Consider the following 19,752-nt stretch of genomic DNA (forward strand, 5'->3'; position numbering starts at 1 on the left):
AGGGAGCCGAACTGGGACCGAAGACTTCCAGAGAAGGTTCGTGATCCGAATTATCCGAGTTGGACATCTTGAGCTATATTGCTTTACAGTTTTCTCACGAGAAGGAGTATGTAGTACTACCATTGCGTGTGTTCACCTGAAATGACAACTGACAGGAAGGAAGAGCAGGCATTTTAAGGATTTTAACGTGTGCGGCAATTGGCTGCTGAGGGGTGATGCCCACATGTTTAATGAGGGGGGAGAGAGCAGATAGAGTGGCGTGTAAGTGACTCATTTTTAGGTCTTCCTTATTGAACTTCAAATGTTGCCCCTCTCTCTTTTAGAACAATGTTTCCGTGTCCAAGGTGTTAAACTCCCTGGAATTTGTGAGGAAAGTAACATTTCCTGCCAGAGACACTATCCTCCATGGGTACATTGACATGGGCATTGACGACTAATGATTATTCCTACTCTTGTGTTTGCTGTGGCTACTATCCTCCAGTAGTTGTGATGGACCTGCACAAAAAAGGAGTGTTCAACTTGCCTGGTAAGTCCCAATGTCTCATGTTTATGTTAATGATAATCTTGTGTTAGTTACAAATATAAGAGTAAGTAAATGTTTGCTTTTTTATTTCAGTGAGTGATCTGAAAGAGGCCTCTGAGAACTATACTGGCGAAGTTAACATTGAAGAGTTCTGGGATTCTGTTCATCATGAGATGATTGCTCGTGGCTTTTTCCAAAGTATTAATATCCTCTTGCATTTCTCCTAATTAGTATTTCCCTTTTTATATACCCCTTTCATGCACCTTACCATATTATGAATGTATTGTTTGTTTTTACCCAGGTCGTGCAAAAAACAGCTTTGCTGTAAATCCTAGTTTTGAGCACTGGGGCCCATGGATTGGGAAGAACACACGCAAATCCGACACAGTGTTGAACACAGAGTTCAAAAAAGTATCCTCTTCAAAGTCTTCCCCTGAAGCGGAACTCAGCATGGTGTCAGAGGATCGTCTTGTGGATGAGCTTAAGAAGCAGAAGGTACAACTGTTTTATGTATGTTTGTTTGAGTTGTGTAATGCCATGTTGTCCTACCTATTCTCTTGTCTGTATTTCAAAAGGTTTCGACTGTGCGCAAGCTGTGCATGGCCTGCAATTTAGATTCAAAGGGATCAAGGGATGATCTTGTCAATAGACTAAGGGAGGAGATGAAGACAAGACATGGATATGACAAGATATTCCAGAAAATCTGGGGAGCGTCTGGTAAGGGTCACACATTGTTCATAAAAACAATTAGAGATTTGATATTTGCACATTTACTATATAACTTTGTTTTTCACATTCCCTTCAAAGGTGGTTGGTCATTGATTCTGTGCCCTCATGGTGTGGTCTACAGTTTGAAGTTCAACCTCAGGGCAGAGTCTCCAAGAGATTTTACCGATCTTCTTTTGTCATCTGCCAAATGCCAGTATTTATGATTTTGCTCGAGATTTGGCAACTCATGCAAACCTCCGTTTCCCAGCATCAAGCCACATGAAGGAAGACTGGCCGCATCAACCCATGATAACATCACAGCTGCTCAGAACAACTAACTAAAGGTCTCTCTACCACGGATAACTCAGATGTTGAAAACTCCTGATGAGGATGGACATCCACTCACTGGTTCCTCAAACCACTATGTGTTGTATAAAATAAATTCCATGAGGGCAACACCAAAGATCCAGAGAAAGTGCGATCAACCTAGTCCCAGAACTTCAGGGTTAGTTAAATAGCCAGGTTGCAGAGCAGCTTTTTTCAAGTATGCACAAAAACAACTACTTCCTTAATATTATGGCACCGTCAACACATATTTTTCACATCATACATCATACATCACCGAAACAACAACACAAACGCAAAACTTTTGGAACAGCAGCTGCAGAGAGGGCATGAGTCACATTGTTTGCAGGATGTCACTCTGGACAACTTTGGACAAGCAGTATTTGGTAAATATGAAGAGAAGTGTTAGGTTTTATTGCTGTAATTGGAAATATATTGCTTCTGAGTAATAATTATGATTTCCTAAATCTTCAGGACACCCACAAACTGAAAAGGTTGTACCGTTCAAACTAATAGCAGTTGGAACCTCTGTGCAGCAACAACATTACATTACATTACATTGCATTTAGCTGACGCTTTTATCCAAAGCGACTTACAATAAGTGCATTCGACCAGGAAGATACAACCTTTAAGAAAACAGAATCATATAAGTACATCAGGTTTCATAGAGCCAAACATTTCAAGTGCTACTCAACTGGCATTTAGAAAGCCAGCCCTTTATTAGTATATAAGTGCTTTGTTAGTAATTCTATCGCTCGAAGTGGAGTCTAAAGAGATGAGTTTTCAGTTTGCGAGGGCTTCATACAAACAAAGGTAGGTATTAGGTTGTCAAATCAACATAACATTGTTTTGGCTATGCTTTTGCTCACTTTATTTCTCCTTGATAGATGATGTCTCATGTGGAACACATTGTGAAGACCTCACCAAATGTGACAAAGTAGGACCATGCCAAGCATCATGGAAACTGCAAACTCATCCTGCCCAAGAGCAGCTGGAACGTAGTACGTCTCTTGAAGGCAAAATGTAGCTCTGATATTCTTGAGAGGTTTGTGTTTCTCATCTTGAAACCCAGCCACCCATGAAGTGCCTTGGGAAAGTATACTGTTATTTATGAATGTTTAAATAATTTTGATTATTTTTTATTTCTTTAAAAAATATAAGCTCACCTATGTCTTGGATATCGTGAGGCCAGAGGCAGAGTTGATTGTCAGAATAGAAAATAGTCGCCTGACACGTGATGACTTTTGGACCCTTGGCTTAACCGATGAAATTGAATCAACCGTAAGTTAACAGTTTATGTTATTTTGTTGACAGCTAATTGCTCATGTAGTTAAGGCTAACAAAATCAACCCTTTTTCGGTTTCTTTTGCAGATAGGAAACGCCTGTTTTGAGCTTATCGAAAGAATTGCTCAATCAAAGGTATAACACGGTTTTTTTCTGAATACACTTTTTTCCTTCTTATACATTTGTGGGGCCTGGGCTCATATCAATATTTTCCACAGGGGAAGAACATTTGTGTTGCTGATCTGTATGTTGTGCCAACATGGCGACACCCAGCTTTATGCAACCCACTCTCAACTTTACCTGTAAGTATTGCATGCTCTACTGGTTTCGTCACAAAATATATTTTTTCCGGACTATTAACGTTTTGCTTTAAACTTTTCCTTTTTTATAGAATGATGCTTCCATCAGAGACGCCATCTGTATTCCTGTGTGGAAACCTGGGCACTTCCTGTTGGCTGTAAGTACTGATACTAACTGACGTGGATTTCATGAGGAACATTCTAAATTACTAATTTGTTTGTAGCCTTTATTTATCCAGGTAAAAATCCCATTGAGATCAACAATGTCTTTTACAAGGGAGAACTAATAAATCTAATGCTTTTAAAAAGTAATTGTATTTTACATTACACTGTACTGTGATCGTCTTTCGTTGTGTTGTGAAGTGATGCTGTCATGCAATGCTGAGTTAAATGTGATTAACTGCAATTGTAGGTTTGGAAGCCAACACAGAGAGACATAGTCTTTCTGGATTCCAAATGTGCACATGCACAATTTGGATTTGGTGATCAGGAAATGAGAGAGCTGTTGAGGTCACTAACAACAACTTTTGTTCAACAATTTGGTTCTCATTGTTGTTCATGTTCCTATGCCCTTGTGAGAGGTTTAGTTTTTTTTCACCAGATCAAGTTCGGATCTGTGTTTTAGCCTTTTTATGTTGCAAGGGAAACAAACCTCAATTTATTTCAATCTTAAAGTTAATATGATGACCATAACAATATTTCAAACCAGCAATTAAATTAATAAACCTGCACCATAAGAAGCCTGCTTAAATCGAATGTTTGACTGCATGGAAATGTTCAAGAGAGTGTACAGAGGTGGGAACTAACGAAGTACAAATACTTTTGTTACTGTACTTCATTAGATAATGTGACAATAACACACAAAGACGAGCCCTTGGTGGGCACATCATGCACCATACACGCAAACCACAAAAAACAGGCATTTAAAGTTACATTGTAGTGTGATTACAAAGCCTGTACTTTTTAAAGTAAAATGTTGTATCAGTACTTCTACTTTTACCAAATTATTTGTTTACACAAGTATCTGTACTTCTACTTAAGTAAAGAGTGTGTACTTTTGCCACCTCTGATGGTGTGTGTTGTGCATGAAAGAGGACCATATTGATCATTTTGATAGCTAACTGTTTAGATCTTCATACAGCTGTGTTTTTCATTCTAGAAACCTTTCACAGTCAATAGATCCTGGACCGTGGAAAGAGACGACTTGTTTGGAAATAGAGGTAATAGTATACAATTTGTATCATTTATATTCAACAGAAATGTCAAACCATAACAAAACAACTAAATGCTTTCTGATATGCTAGGGTTTCCCCAGGCAACTGTATGGGAATGACTGTGGCATCTTCATGTTGATGGTAGGCTACATTATTGGTCTGATTTAATTCTCTGTTGTTTTTAAGATACTGTAATAACATGAAATAATATATTTTCTTTCATAGTATGCCCTTTACACCATACTAGATGCACCCTATGATTTCACTATTGTAAGTTGATCTGGTCATTTAAAGTAAACTCAAAATCCCATTATGACATTTAATCTGACATACAGTGATAATATATTTCTTTCCTTTTTTAGACTGACATGCCAGCTTTGCGAAAATGGTGGTGTGTCATGCTAATGGAGAATTTCGACCTCGGAAGGTGAGACCACTAAAATGTTGACTTTAGATTAACTTTGAAATGGTTAAAATCACAATGTTATACCTACAGTACCTTTATTTGTTTCTTTGTTCAACCCTTTTTATTTGAATCATGGCAAAATGTTTGCCCACTGGACGGAGAAATCTAAAGCCCTCCTGCGAGGTGAGGTGCCTCCAGTGTTCAGAGTGAGGAAGAGGAAGTTGGATGATATCACTGAGGTCAGATTTGCATTCAATCTATTTCATTTAAGTTGTGTTTGTATCTACTTTCACACTAAAGTTTCAATTTCATCATTTGTTTCACCACTCTGTCTTGGAAGCGGTAGGCTTGTTTCCTAGTTCTATGCATCATATCCAAGAAGGACACCCTTTCCTTGGGTTAGTCAGCCAAAAAGCTACTTAATGCTTAATATGTATCAGTGGGTATGATATATTTTCTCTCTCTTTTCCGTAGCCAACATCTAAGATCGTGCAGGACTGCAAGAAGGCAGCGGAATGGGTGGTGACACACAAACATTTGTGCACCAGGGTGCATTTGCTGGATGCAGTGAGCATGGGGGAAGCACAACTAACAAAGGCTGTCAAGCTTTGGGAGGAAAAACCTGACGAATGTGACGAGGATGAGATGGAGGCAATCTTAGAGCCATTCAAGTTTAGGTTTGAACATAATGGAAGACATGTGGATCTTCTTAAACGAGATCAGAGACAAAAGAGGGTATCTGGCATTCTGCGAATGCATTTCTGTTTGAATAAAGGGCAACAGGAAGTTGAAACACTTTGTCAGTTTTTGTGTGTTTTGCTTTGTTTTGTTTTTCAATGTAGCATTTGATAATTCACCTTGATTATACCATGAACATCACAGAGGAATGTTGGTTTACTTTAAGATAAGCCTTTTATTGTCTCCCGCATCACACCACAAGGGCAATTTAGGAGTCCATCAAGGGGATCTAGCAGAAAAAAAAACGACCAAATATGAAAATAATTGAAATTTTAATACACAATGGAATCTAAAATGGATATAATTTCTAGCAAATTGTTTAATATGCAGATTCTTAATCCAATAGTGCAGTAAAGGGAGAAATAAAGTATGTAGGAGTGAAGTGAAACAGTCTATTGTAATAGCAAACAATAATTAGACTATAGAGCTGTAAGTAACATAATTATACATAACATTTTCAGGCTTATGACATAAATAAGAGGCTAATAATTTTAAGAAAATAAATATGGCTTTAATTAACTTCTACTGCCCTCTTAAGTGGTCTCATGCTGACATAGTTAAAATATGTATCATACAAGTAGACAAATCATCTTGTTATATCAAATACCCACAGCTGTCGGTTAATCATAATAGTATCATCTGTAGTATATCGTCTTTATTTTTATGTTGTTATTCAAAGATAAATAAGGAAGTGTGTTTTATATGGCAGAGAGGTTTCAGCTCCGATTATTACATCAAAGAGGCTTAATTATTTGTATTTCACTATAGCTATGTGGACGGTGTCAAGGTTTAATTTTGACCGAATTAATCAATAGCGGGTGTAACTACAATACAAGGTGTCCCTATATATATATATATATATATATATATATATATATATATATATATATATATGAAACAGTCTATTGTAATAGCAAACAATAATTATATATATATATATACGCGGCGGAGGTGGGGAGGTTCCAGCTGGGAACCTCCAACCCGCTGCGGGATCCCTGGACGGTGCGTCTTGGTCACGCTTCATATCTGCCGGCCCGGGAAGGAAGAGACACGCAGAGTGGGGGAAGTCCCCCACCCCAACGCAGCACACCCTCCCGGCCATCAGAGTCGAACCCGCAGTTTGGAGGAACCGACCGCCAGAGCACCGGCACTAGGCCTGGTCGGCGCGGAGGCCCTTCGACAGTGGGTCGCGTTTGCCATTCGATCAGTGTGAGGAGAGGAGAAAAATGCAACAACAATGGTCAATGGCCGTTAATATATGGATGAGTGGGGGGGGGGGGGCTGGACACAGGCCGTGGGGGGACACCCGAGACCAGGCAATGTCCCCGGTAGAAACCGGGTGAAATAGCGAAAAAAAAAAAAAAAACCGGGGAAAATAGGGGGGAAAGTGAAAAAAAGTGTCCGAAAATAGGCACTCGTGAGGCGGGCAGAGTAAGAGTAAAAAACGTTTACGATAACCAGGCTGGGGGGGTCCTCCGTGATGAGTCTCCATTGTGATTTGAAAAAAATTGGAAAAAAACGTGTTCGTCAGAATCGTCACTTCCTGTACTGACAGTGGGGGGACACCCGAGACCGGGCAATGTCCCCGGTAGAAACCGGGTGAAATAGCCAAAATAATAATAATAATAAAACCGGGGAAAATAGGGGGGAAAGTGAAAAAAAGTTTCCGAAAATAGGCACTCGTGAGGCGGGCAGAGTAAGAGTAAAAAACGTTTACGATAACCAGGCTGGGGGGGTCAAAGGGCTTGACCAAGGCCGTCCCAAAGTGCACGGTGGGCGGACTCATCACCTCTGTGATGAGTCTCCATTGTGATTTGAAAAAAATCTAAAGTAGATGACAATTTGTATAGTATGTGTGTCGATTAAGAGGAAAAGATGCCTGTTTTTTTTGTTGCTATTACTGTCAGGAAATGTACAACCTAACCCTGGTCCGGCCAGTAGTAGTAGTCAGATCGCTACTCCTGCTGATTTAAAGCTAGGTCTGGGTTGGGTTTCATCCATTTGAATGTGTGCAGTCTGTTAGGTAAACTAGATTTTGTCCACATTTGGGCAAGCTGCTTTTTGCAGATGATGTGGTTCTGATGGCTTCATCGGTCTTCGACCTTCAGCACTCACTGGATCGGTTCGCAACCGAGTGTGAAGCCGCTGGGATGAGGATCAGCACCTCCAAATCTGAGGCCATGGTTCTCAGCAGGAAATCGATGGACTGTCCACTCCAAGTAGGGAATGAGTCCTTACCCCAAGTGAAGGAGTTCAAGTATCTCGGGGTCTTGTTCTCGAGTGAGGGAACAATGGAGCGTGAGATGGGTCGGAGAATCGGAGCAGCGGGAGCGGTACTGCAGTCGCTTTACCGCACCGTTGTGACGAAAAGGGAGCTGAGCCAGAAGGCAAAGCTCTCTGTCTACTGCACCATTTTCGTTCCTACCCTCACCTATGGTCATGAAGGATGGGTCATGATGACCGAAAGAACGAGATCGCGGGTACAAGCGGCCGAGATGGGTTTTCTCCGCAGGGTGGCTGGTGTCTCCCTTAGGGATAAGGTGAGAAGTTCGGTCATCCGGGAGGGACTCAGAGTTGAACCGCTCGTCCTTCGCGTCGAAAGGAGCCAGTTGTGGTGGTTCGGGCACCTAGTTACAGATGTAGCGATTCATTTCAGACAGTTTGAAACGCGAGGGCCGTGATTGGTACGTGATCTGCCCTCGCTCAAGGGAAAACCTCCAGCTTGACTTGAGACCGCCCCCGTGATAGATAAATGTAATTATAATAAGAGACATGTAATCATTTACAAAACATCACCATGTTGTTATTTAACAAAATAATTTTGTTATTCGAAAAAAACGAACGGGAGGAAATGCAGCCCGGCTCTCGGTTTTTAATCCTAATTTAATCATCATCTTCACCACGATCATTTATGTTTATGTTCGCCGAATTGACATGAAATCACTGACACATATGAATATACTGTATTCAACTTCATTAAAACGTTGTTAACGTGCCTAAACTCAGTAATTCACCAAAGATATGTATATTTTAATGGAGCTTCGTCGGTCGATCAGGATCCCAAAGTGTAGCGGAGGGATCCTCATCTGCATGAAGGGTGTTATTTTCCCCATAAGGAACAAGTCGCTGCAAATTATCCCGCTTATTACATGCAGTGTTGGGTGTAACGTGTTACAAAAGTAACGGAGTTACAGTAATATATAACTTTTTGCTGAAACGAAGTAATGTAACGCATTACTAATGAAATGTGGGTAATATATTACCCGTTACAATGCTCAGTAACGCAGTTACAACACATTTTAAACCGAAATTAAATGGTGTTTTGTTTTTTAAGAATATACTAACATAGCGAGACATTCCGACACCGGACAAATTGTGCGGGTAGATTAGTGAACCTGGTGTTTACCCTTCACGCTTCGCGTCGAGATCTTCGGGGAAGTTGAACGTTATGCAACCATTCAAAAAAGAGAACGTAGCGAAAAATACAAACAACAAATTGTGTCAGGTGGGCGTGACCTGCTCCGCTGCGCGTGCATCATTTCCAAAGTGCTTCCACAGCAGTGACACACATCTGATCTGTGGATAATCATTTATACGAAAATGGTTAAAGCAACCATCACTAAACGCCAGCAACACTGCATCTACTGCAGACAGTAGCAACAGGTCAGATGCGGACATCAAGTTACCCTCCGTTGTGGACACTAGCTTACTCCCGCCTGACTCGCCGGCCTCGGAGCAACAGTCTTCGTCGCCCGAAACTACGCCGCCCCTCTGCGGCCCGCAGGTGCCAGGTATATCTAAACAACTACCCGCCCGCCTGTACAGTGGGGTAAGGCGGTCATTTTGCAGCTTGTGGTATAAAAATAGACAATGGCTAGAATATTCATGTGAAAATAGTACCATATTCTGACATGCCTGTAGAAATGTTGGGTCAAAAATAATGCATAACACAGATGCCTTCACCACGAATGGCTACAAAAATATCTCATATCCCAAGCTTATTATCAACGAGCTGATGTTGCAGCTGAAATGTTCTCCAGGTCACAAAGTCAACCTCACATGATGATGTGATACCAGTTTTCAAGCACAGTAAATATTCTCTTCCCAGCGTATATGATGGGACCAAGGTGATGATTTACAATCAGAATGGAGTATTCAACTAAGCCGTGTAATACAAGTTGTTAGTAGCCTTAAGGGCCTACACAGTTGTTATGCTATACCACATTGCCCTTCACTGGATGCATAATGAGCTGCACTAAACTACATTTTAGCATTTAAAATACCTAACTATTCTTTTGCGGTTATTTTGGTGAAAGTAACTAAAAAGTAACTAAAGTAGTGTAACTCATTACATTTCAGAGACAGTAATATTGTAATGTAACTTATTACTTTCAAAAGAGAGTAATAAGTAATATGTAATATATTACATTTTGGAAGTAACTTGCCCAACACTGATTACATGGCCACATTCTCAACAAAGTAACGACATGACTCCCAATTTAATTTAAATGCTTTTATGGATTTAGAAAATGTTTTTATTGATTTAAAAAATAGTTGTATGTATTGATTTAAATTGACATGCATCCGCTAAGAAAAATAGTCCGTTGTTACCGTTTTTTAAACAGTCTGAATAAAGCGGCAGCTCTCAGCTGTGTATTTACACAACTAATGGCCCATCAACAACAGCTCTCTCCCCCCCTCCCCCAATGATCTTTCTTCTCCAGCAGCTAAATTAACTGTAGGTTACTCTGAGTGACCATAGACTGTATGTGACAAGCTTACAGTTAGTGACGTAACAACACCATAAAAGCTGGTGGGTTGAAAGCAATACGGGAGGAAAAAATAACTAGAATAATTGTGATTCATTTATTGTGGCTTTTATGTTTTTAGGTATAAAATGTTATGTAATTCAGGCTTATAGTTCACCTTTCTCTAAAAGCCTTCAACAATGACAATATTCATAGTAATTTAATAAATCCTTCCAACACACATTGTAAAAAATAGCCTACTGTAAGTTAAGAAATCATTCCAATATGTACATCTTCTGATGTAACAACAATAACATTATAAATAGTAACATAGCTGAACATGGTATTGCACATTTAGCTTTGAGTGTTACTGACCTGAGATGTTTTTATTACATGAATTAAGGTGACTGAGGCTTTTTAACATACAGGGATGCAAACTCATCAGGTATGAAAAAGGTGACAAGGATCCGAGCCCCCGGCTCCCCCACCCCACGGAATAACAGATGATTTTAGCAGTCAGAACAACTAAAGCAGCAGTTGTAATAATAACAGAAACGCTAAAGAGTGACATCTAATAGAAATATATAAAAGCATTTATTTTAATTGTGTAGCAGTCAGTTTCTAATTTTGGCAGCACTGTTGAGCATTTTGAAAATGCATTTTCATGCCCCTGTGCACGGCTTAGTCTTTCTATCTTTATAGCCACTGGTGTAAAGTAACTAAGTTCATAAACTCAACAAGTACTATACTTGGGTACAATTTTGAGATACTTGTACTTTACTTAAGTATTTCAATGTTTTGCTACTTTGTACTTCTACTCCTCTACAATTCAGAGGTAAATGGTGTACTTTTACCACATGCATTTAATACCTTTAGTTACTTTACTGATGTGGATGAATGATGTGAAATATAATCAAGTGTTAAATCAGACTTTAGTTCCACCTGGAGTAAATCCACAAGCTACCCTGCAGTATACAAAGTCATTCAAACTAGCTGCACCTTTACCAGCTTTGAGAACACTTTCATGATCAATCATGATAAAACATATCATATATATTATTCTGAAATGGACCAATCTGCACAATGACTACTTTTACTGTCGCTACTTTCACTATATTTTGATGATAATACTTTTCTACTTTTACTTGAGGAAATTTTTGAATGCAGGACTTTTACTGTAACAGAGTATTCCTACACTCTGGTACTTCTACTTTTACTCAAGTACAAGATCTGAGTACTTCTAATTTTACTCAAGTACAAGATCTGAGTACTTTTACTCAAGTACAAGATCTGAGTACTTATACTTTTACTCAAGTACAAGATCTATGTGCTTCTACTTTTACTACAAGATCTGAGTACTTCTCCTTTTACTCAAGCACAGTTAAATCAACATATCTTCAATGATGCTCAAAGCATTCCTGAGGGAATAATTCTCCCTCTCCAGTGGGAGAATTACCCTTTCTTCCAACGTCCTCTGGTAACTATTTGTGTTCACCTCTTGGGCCTATCAAAAAGCACACCATTAAAAAAAAGAAGGTTAGGTTTAAAAGCCAGTGTGGAAAGTTAGTTCTAAATAAATGTACTTGTGTTTTGAGGATTTAGCAGCCAGGTATGTATTGCACAGTTTAGGTACATTTAGGTCACTGCACTTTGGACTTAGTATAAAACAGATACATACCTTCTGAAGATCCTTATATTTTTGGATAATGCCTGTGGATGACGATGACTCCGGCCTTGGTTTTTTGCTTGGTCTCTCCTGAGAACAGACAACAACATATATAAATATTTGTTTTTGTGTGTGGTTGTGTGTGTATCTTCATAAAGTGGTGGTGTTTCGATTTTGAATAACTCACTTCTGACTGTTCCACTTCGTCGTCCTTTTCCTCCAGAAAAGGCCTCCTTTTCTTTGCCCTCTTGCCTTTTCCCATCGGCCCGGATTGTTCCAAAGGTTCTTTACCTTCAACCAGCCGGTTCCTCATCTTGAGGAGTGCACCTTTGTCATCTATTGGAAGCAACAAAGATATTCAGCCTATTACTTTGTACAATCCATATATATGTATATATATATATATATATATATATAGGGTACATCAACATTTGTATGTGAGTCACATTGTCTGCTTACATGACAATATGTTGGTAATGATACTCTGTATAGGAAAATATAACATATTGGCATGCTACACCCATTAGTATACTTATGATACTTAGCTGATAATACCTATGTAGCCAGGTGATTTAAACTATATATTAGCGGCAGCTGGTGAAACATATTTTAGGTGGGGCTGTGGAAGATGGGGGGGATGGGGGCATATTTTATACCAGGGGTCCGCAAACTTTTTGAAACTGAGAGCTATACCTGAAGGATAATGAACTATGGAGGGCTGCTTTTTTGATATAATCTTTCTGAAGAATATAATTATATTTTTACTAATTACTGTTTCCAATGGGCGACACTTTCTTAGATAAAAAACATTTTTTTTTATTTGTAATAATAACTTTAGAACGGATTATAGAGCGCCTTTCATTTAACAGATCTGAGGACCAGTGGCGGCTGGTGGAAAATATGTTTGGTTGGGCTTTTGATATAGTGAGTCAAACATTTTTTTTTGGGAGAAATGACCCCTTAAATTGGGACTTCTGGTGATGTAATGGCCCCATAAAATCGTGGTTCTAGGGCCAGGAACAACCAGGCTGAGTCGGGCTGAGTATGCTAAACTAACTGCGGTCAAGCCAGCCTCCACTCGGGAAAACCTAGTCAAGCCAGCCGTCACATGATATTGCGGTGCGCGAATATCCTATGCATTACGGTAGAGTAAAAAAAAAGTCATCCCTCTGTGTTTAGATGAGAATAAAACAAAAACTGTCCAGTATCAAAGACTCATTTCACTTCAGGGTGATAGCAGGACATCCCATCTAGTCACTCAGAAGAAATCAGGACATTCTGATGTAGTTTCAAAAATAAAATACCTTTGAAGTCTCATATATGAGCTATAATCCCTGTCCCCAAAGGTCTTTTAAAAAATGTATTTTTCCGAGTGGAGGCTGGCTTGACCGCAGTCTAAAACTAGAGAGAGAATCGCTGTCAAGGGGGCTACAACTACAACAAGATGAACATATTTGACCGTGATTTAATTGTAATACACGTTTCAAGATGATGCCGAAGTAACAACATACTGATACCGGATAGTAAAAACCATGAATTAAGGCTTTGACAAGTCTGCAGACAGACGGCAGGCGAAAAACCTTTTAAAATGCGTGTTTTCTAAATGGAGCTTGGCTAAGCTAACGTTGTAAATGCTCCGACCGTCCACACTCACAACAACGGCCTATACAGACATAAATAAACCAGCGACTGTATTCGCCATGACACAGACAGTATGTGGTTTGTACTTGTTTAACTTTTGTCTAGTTTCTGAACAGATATGAAGAGCTGTGAGCTCTGAGTGCTAAGAGCTAACGGCTGTGTTGTTTTTCTGGGGAGCTCATTGAAGATGACGTCACGGCTCCGCCTACACTGCGTTACTATAGATACTAGCCCAGTTCCTCACGAGTCTAAAAAACAACTCACGTCAACGCACTTAAGCAACGTGGGCGCCAACGTGAGCGCTCTCGTGACCAAAATATTTGACGGCGCTGATTGGCTGAAATTATGTTTCGGCGGCACAGTTTACTATTGAGACTTTTGCAACGTGCTGGTTGCTGCTGTTTGGCTCGGGGGCAGCGCCCCGTAATGATAAACTAATGCCAAGGGCAAGGCCAGGCAGGAAACATGTGACTTATCAGTAACTTTAGACATCGCAACACAATTTTAAACAAGATTTTATAGTAGATTATACATTTTACTGATACCAATTGTGTGATATTTACCTTGTTCATTCAAAATAAAAAATATAAAATATATATATTTTTGAAATATATATATTTTTAAATATATATTTTTTAATTTAATATTTTTTTTAATATTTTTTTTTGTATGTGGGAAGAGGTGGGGCGGCGCCCCTAGTGCCCCTATGGGCCGGCCGCCACTGCTGAGGATGCTGATTGGCTGAAATGTGCTGCCATATCTTTCGGGTAGCAACGGTCAGCGGTTGGCTGCTGCTGCGCTGGGGTGCTTAATTCCCAGACAAGAGGGTAATGATTCTAATGAAACATATAACGGTTTAGATTTGATATACTAAACAGTATTGTACTTATTATAAATATAAAACTTTCCATAGCACCTCTATTGACCATCCGCCACTGCTATATATTAACAAATAAAACATAGGCCTAACAACTGTTAATAATAATAATGATAAGCTGTACATGTATGATCTATTTAAATATGCAAACGTACCGCCAGTTGATAACACTTTCGCAGTCCAAGCCATCTTTTTCCCGTTTTGGGGCCACCAGACAAGATACTCCTTGTCCAATTCAGGATCGTACTCCCCCTCAATTAAACTTAACCGGCCAACTTCGATTGTATCATTGCTAAATTCATAGAGCCCGTACATTTTTGTGTTCAAAAGTAGCTCTAAGTAGTGGCAACAAAGTGATTACAATCCGGAGATTGCAGTTGGCACTGCGGTCTGTATCCTAGCAACGCTAGAGAAGCGGGAAGCGCGAGGCGAAAGTTGGGCACGCGCACGTCACCACTCACCAGCTACCCTAAACGGCAGAATAACCCGTGCCTGGAAAAAGTTCTTTAATTTTGATTCTCATTCACAAAAAGAGAGAAAACCTGAGAATGTACAAAATATATTTGTCAGATTTAGGTAGATATTCCCAGGACTACAAAACGGTACCGGAGGACCCGTATGGAGGCACAACTTGTGACAGTTAAGGACGGGTTTTCTCTTCATATTGGACGAACGGGATGAACTGCCAATATAAGACGTATTTCATTTGGTGTTTTTTGTCTCACATTACTGTATTCAACGAATTATAGCAGAGTATACTACAACATTTTGAAACGTTTTTTAGATGTAGGCCTACATGTATAGATTCACTTCGTGTATACTGCTATTATTCCTATTTTGATAGCAGTAGGGCAATATGTAAATTACGTTATAAAACATATCAAATCAATATTGACTCTAAAAAAGCTTAGACATATACAGTATAAACCAACCCTTGCTTTTTGCTGAGATGCCAAATTAAAATGCCCACAATCAATGTGTGTATAAATGTCTGTGTAACATCTGTGTGATTTTATCAATTTACAGACTCTGACTCATCCAGTGATGAAGCTTCAAATGAAGATCGAATGGTGGGTGAGAGTATACAGGACTGTCTCAGAAAATTAGAATATTGTGATAAAGTTCTTTATTTTCTGTAATGCAATTAAAAAAACAAAAATGTCATACATTCTGGATTCATTACAAATCAACTGAAATATTGCAAGCCTTTTATTATTTTAATATTGCTGATTATGGCATACAGCTTAAGAAAACTCAAAAATCCTATCTCAAAAAATTAGAATAGTTCCTCAGACCAAGTAAAAAAAAAAGATTTATAACAGCAAAACACAATCAAACATTTGAAAATGTCCATTAATGCACTCAGTACTTGGTTGGGAATCCTTTTGCACGGATTACTGCATCAATGCGGCGTGGCATGGAGGCAATCAGCCTGTGGCATTGCTGAGGTGTTATGGATGCCCAGGATGCTTCAATAGCGGCCTTTAGCTCATTAGCATTGTTGGGTCTGGTGTCTTTCAGCTTCTTCTTCACAATACCCCACATATTCTCTATGGGGTTCAGGTCAGGGGAATTTGCAGGCCAATCGAGGACAGTAATGCCATGGTCAGTACACCAGTTACTGGTGGTTTTGGCACTGTGGGCAGGTGCCAGATCATGCTGGAAAATGAATTCCTCATCTCCATAGAGCTTTTCAGCAGACGGAAGCATGTAGTGCTCTAAAATCTCTTGGTACACAGCTCCATTTACTCTGGGCTTGATGAAACACAGTGGACCAACACCAGCAGCTGACATGGCTCCCCAAACCATCGCTGACTGTGGGAACTTCACACTGGATTTCAAGCAACTTGGATTTTGCTCCTCTCCAGCCTTTCTCCAGACTCTGGCGCCTTGACTTCCAAATGAAATACAAAACTTGCTTTCGTCTGAAAAGAGGACTTTGGACCACTGTGCAACTGTCCAGTGCTTCTTTTCCTTAGCCCAAGTCAGACGCCTCTTCCGTTGTCTTGAGTTCAGAAGTGGCTTGACCATGGGAATACGGCTATTGTAGCCCATTTCCCGGACACGTCTGTGAACAGTGACTTTTGATACCTGGACTCCAGCTTCAGTCCACTGTCTTTGAAGCTCCCCCAAATTCTGGAAGCGACTCTTCTTCACAATGCTGTTAAGGCTGCGGTCATCTCTCTTGGTTGTGCAGCGTTTCCTGCCACATTTCCCCCTTCCAACAGACTTTTTGTGGATGTGCTTTGAAACTGCACTCTGTGAACAGCTTGCTCTTTGAGAAATTTCTTTTTGTGTCTTACCCTCCTGATGGAGGGTGTCAATGACGGTCCTCTGGACAGCAGTCAGATCAGCAGTCTTCCCCATACTTGTGATTTAGTTTACTGAACCAAGCTGAGTGTTTTTCAAGGCTCAGGAAACCCTTGCAGGTGTTTCGAGTTAATTAGACGATTCAAGTGATTCGTTGAACACCCTACTAGTATACTTTTTCATGATATTCTAATATTTAGAGATAGGATATTTGAGTTTTCTTAAGCTGTATGCCATAATCAGCAATATTAAAATAATAAAAGGCTTGCAATATTTCAGTTGATTTGTAATGAATCCAGAATGTATGACATTTTAGTTTTTTTAATTGCATTACAGAAAATAAAGAACTTTATCACAATATTCTAATTTTCTGAGACAGTCCTGTAATGTATTACAGTGAAGATGAGGTTGTGTTAGATTCATTAAAATTATATTATCAGGATAGTTATTGTGTAGCCTTTTGGCTGATCAGCATTCTGGCGGGACATCAGATGACAAAGGGGAGGATCCACATCATGAAATGGTAGTTTTTTGCATTGACTGATCCACAGACTTAAGAAATTGGACTCACTGGTGGATTTAACGATGACTCTGCCACTTGGTCACTGATTTTTTTTTTTATGCATTGGCACTGTGCATTGCCACAAGGTCATCGTTCGTCCGTCATGTAATGTCTTTGTATCCTGTTTGAATGCTCTTTTTATGATGCCTGTCTCAGGAATAGCCCCTCTTTTTTTATTGAATTAATTTGATTTCAACTTTTCTGTCTCTCAGAGTGACGATGAAGTAGAGATGGCTGCAGACGACGAAGGAACAGATCAACAACATGAAATGGTACAACATAAACATGCAGGGATTGTTTTACTTATTAAAAAAAAAATGTATTCTGTTAAAATCCATGACCTTTGCTACATTACAGGTAGCAGTAAGAGACAACACAGTTTTATATGACGATAAGAATACAGATTTATCCGACACAAAAGAAGTTGGGTTACAAATATTTAACAAAATGTATCAGGAGTTATTTTATAACTTAGAGTTAACATTATTTTCACTGTATGCACATACTTTCACCCGCAATGCTACCTTCCCATTTAAATATATTTTGTTGCTGCATGCTAACACCTGTTCCCTATAAAGATCCATCTTATCTTATAGCCTTTTGCTGTCTCTCAGTCTGGAGGGTCATCAGAGGACGGAGGGGAAGATCCAAACCATGAAATGGTATAATTTGTGCAGGTCCACTTTGTTCCAGAAAGACCAACTGGTGTTGCAACATTTCTTGTAAAAGTAAAGATCTCCAATGAATTGTGTGTATTGACATGTGAGGACATCATAGCTAAATGTATTGCAATTGAACATGGGGGTAAGCTATATGTGATGAAAATGCCTTGGTTTGAGACAAGTTAAATGTTGAGGGCTAGCACAAACTGTTGAGACTCAATTTGTCTGCACATATATGATGATTTAAATGTGTTTTTATTTATGCTATTATTGTTTTTTTATAACTCACTGTTTGATCATTAACTGTGTTTTGTAATGCATTTGTGTCTGTGACTGGGTACATTTGTATGGATATTTCTAAATATGTGAGTAAAACGCCACATTGAAGCGCTATATGAACTCAGTTGTCTCATTCAATAACAACATTGAGAACATCTTTATCTAAAGTGTAATTCTTTGGCTATTTTATGTGAAGATGTGTTGAAAAAGAAGATGAAAATATATGTTACCTAAAGTGAAACCAACTAAAACCAGCAATGAAAAATACTAAACAAGGTATAAGACTTGCATTCACATTTAAAAAAAAAAAAAATGCATACAATGGGACTTGAGTGATTATCATGATACATACCATGGTAATGTCTGTAGTACCATTTGAATACTCTATGGAGTACCAGTTATCTGAGGTACCGCGGCATGTACTATAGTATCGGAGGTACCATGGTACGTACCATGGTAACAGCTGTGGTACAACGGTATGTACCAGGGTTATACCATGGTATGCATCATGGTAACATCTGAGGTACCATGGTAGTACCATGGTACGTACTTCGGTACACTATGGTACACTATGGTAACATCTGAGGTACCATGGTATACCATGGTACGTACTATGGTACACTATGGTAACATCTGAGGTACCATGGTACTCGTGGTAGTACCATGGTTGTACCATGGTACGTACTATGTTACACTATGGTAAAATTTCTTATGGGCTCCTGCCCTGCCGTGGTGCCCTTGAGCAAGGCACTGGACATCCCCCTTCCCCCCTCACTCCCATTGCTCCCCGAGTACTGTACAATAGCTGCCCACTGCTCCTAGTACTAGACTCCTGGTACTACGATGGGTTAAATGCAGATAACACATGTCACTGTGTGTGCTGTGTGCTCTGCATGTGTGACCATTAAAGAGGGTTTCATCCCTCCCAATTCTTCTTCAAAACCCATATAAAACAGAACTGTAAACAGATTTACTTTTTCTTTCAACATTTATTTGAACAACAAGTGGAGGCAAAAGTGAATGCACCCAAAACAATAAACCAACTAGCTAACTCAGTAACACAATGTGGGCAACACGTTCTTCTCCACAACCGCGCGACCTCTGAGTAAGACGTCACTTCCTCCTTTTCTATCCTACGGGTACAGCCGGTTCTTATTATACATCCATGGTACAGCCGTACAGCCACTCCCCCTGAACCCTGTTTCCCGTTTTCGTTTTCCCAAAATTAGAAGCTGACAGTATTAAACTGTGTAAAGCCCTGGAGGTTTAGGCGATAGGAAACAAATTGGTGTGTAGTGTACAAATTTAAAACATGTAATTATTAAATGGGTGAAAATCGCTTGTATCCATAATGGGCAGCATTAATATATAGGCCTACCCACATGACAGCTCATTGTTACTTATTTTAGTTACTTTGCAGATTCTGATTAATGATGTGAAATATAAACAACCCTTAAAGCAGACTTTAGTTTCACCTGAGTCAAATTTA

At 39.5% G+C, this 19,752-nt stretch overlaps 1 protein-coding gene across 1 annotated transcript; it reads left to right on the forward strand.

Annotated features, from left to right (window-relative positions):
• Nucleotides 1-2,851: 2,851 nt before the first annotated feature.
• LOC307038787 (uncharacterized protein) lies at nucleotides 2,852-18,246 on the forward strand. The gene is made up of 14 exons (XM_079680464.1): nucleotides 2,852-2,857; nucleotides 2,953-2,996; nucleotides 3,080-3,163; nucleotides 3,253-3,318; nucleotides 3,573-3,670; nucleotides 4,320-4,380; nucleotides 4,465-4,515; nucleotides 4,600-4,644; nucleotides 4,737-4,800; nucleotides 4,934-5,019; nucleotides 5,255-5,579; nucleotides 7,586-8,058; nucleotides 15,477-15,520; nucleotides 17,535-18,246. Coding segments are annotated over exons 5-14 (1,167 nt in total). The 5' UTR covers nucleotides 2,852-2,857; nucleotides 2,953-2,996; nucleotides 3,080-3,163; nucleotides 3,253-3,318; nucleotides 3,573-3,653; the 3' UTR covers nucleotides 17,536-18,246.
• Nucleotides 18,247-19,752: the final 1,506 nt, after the last annotated feature.

This window comes from Notothenia rossii (genome assembly GCF_949606895.1).
Source record: "Notothenia rossii genome assembly, chromosome: 5".
Lineage (NCBI taxonomy): Eukaryota > Metazoa > Chordata > Actinopteri > Perciformes > Nototheniidae > Notothenia > Notothenia rossii.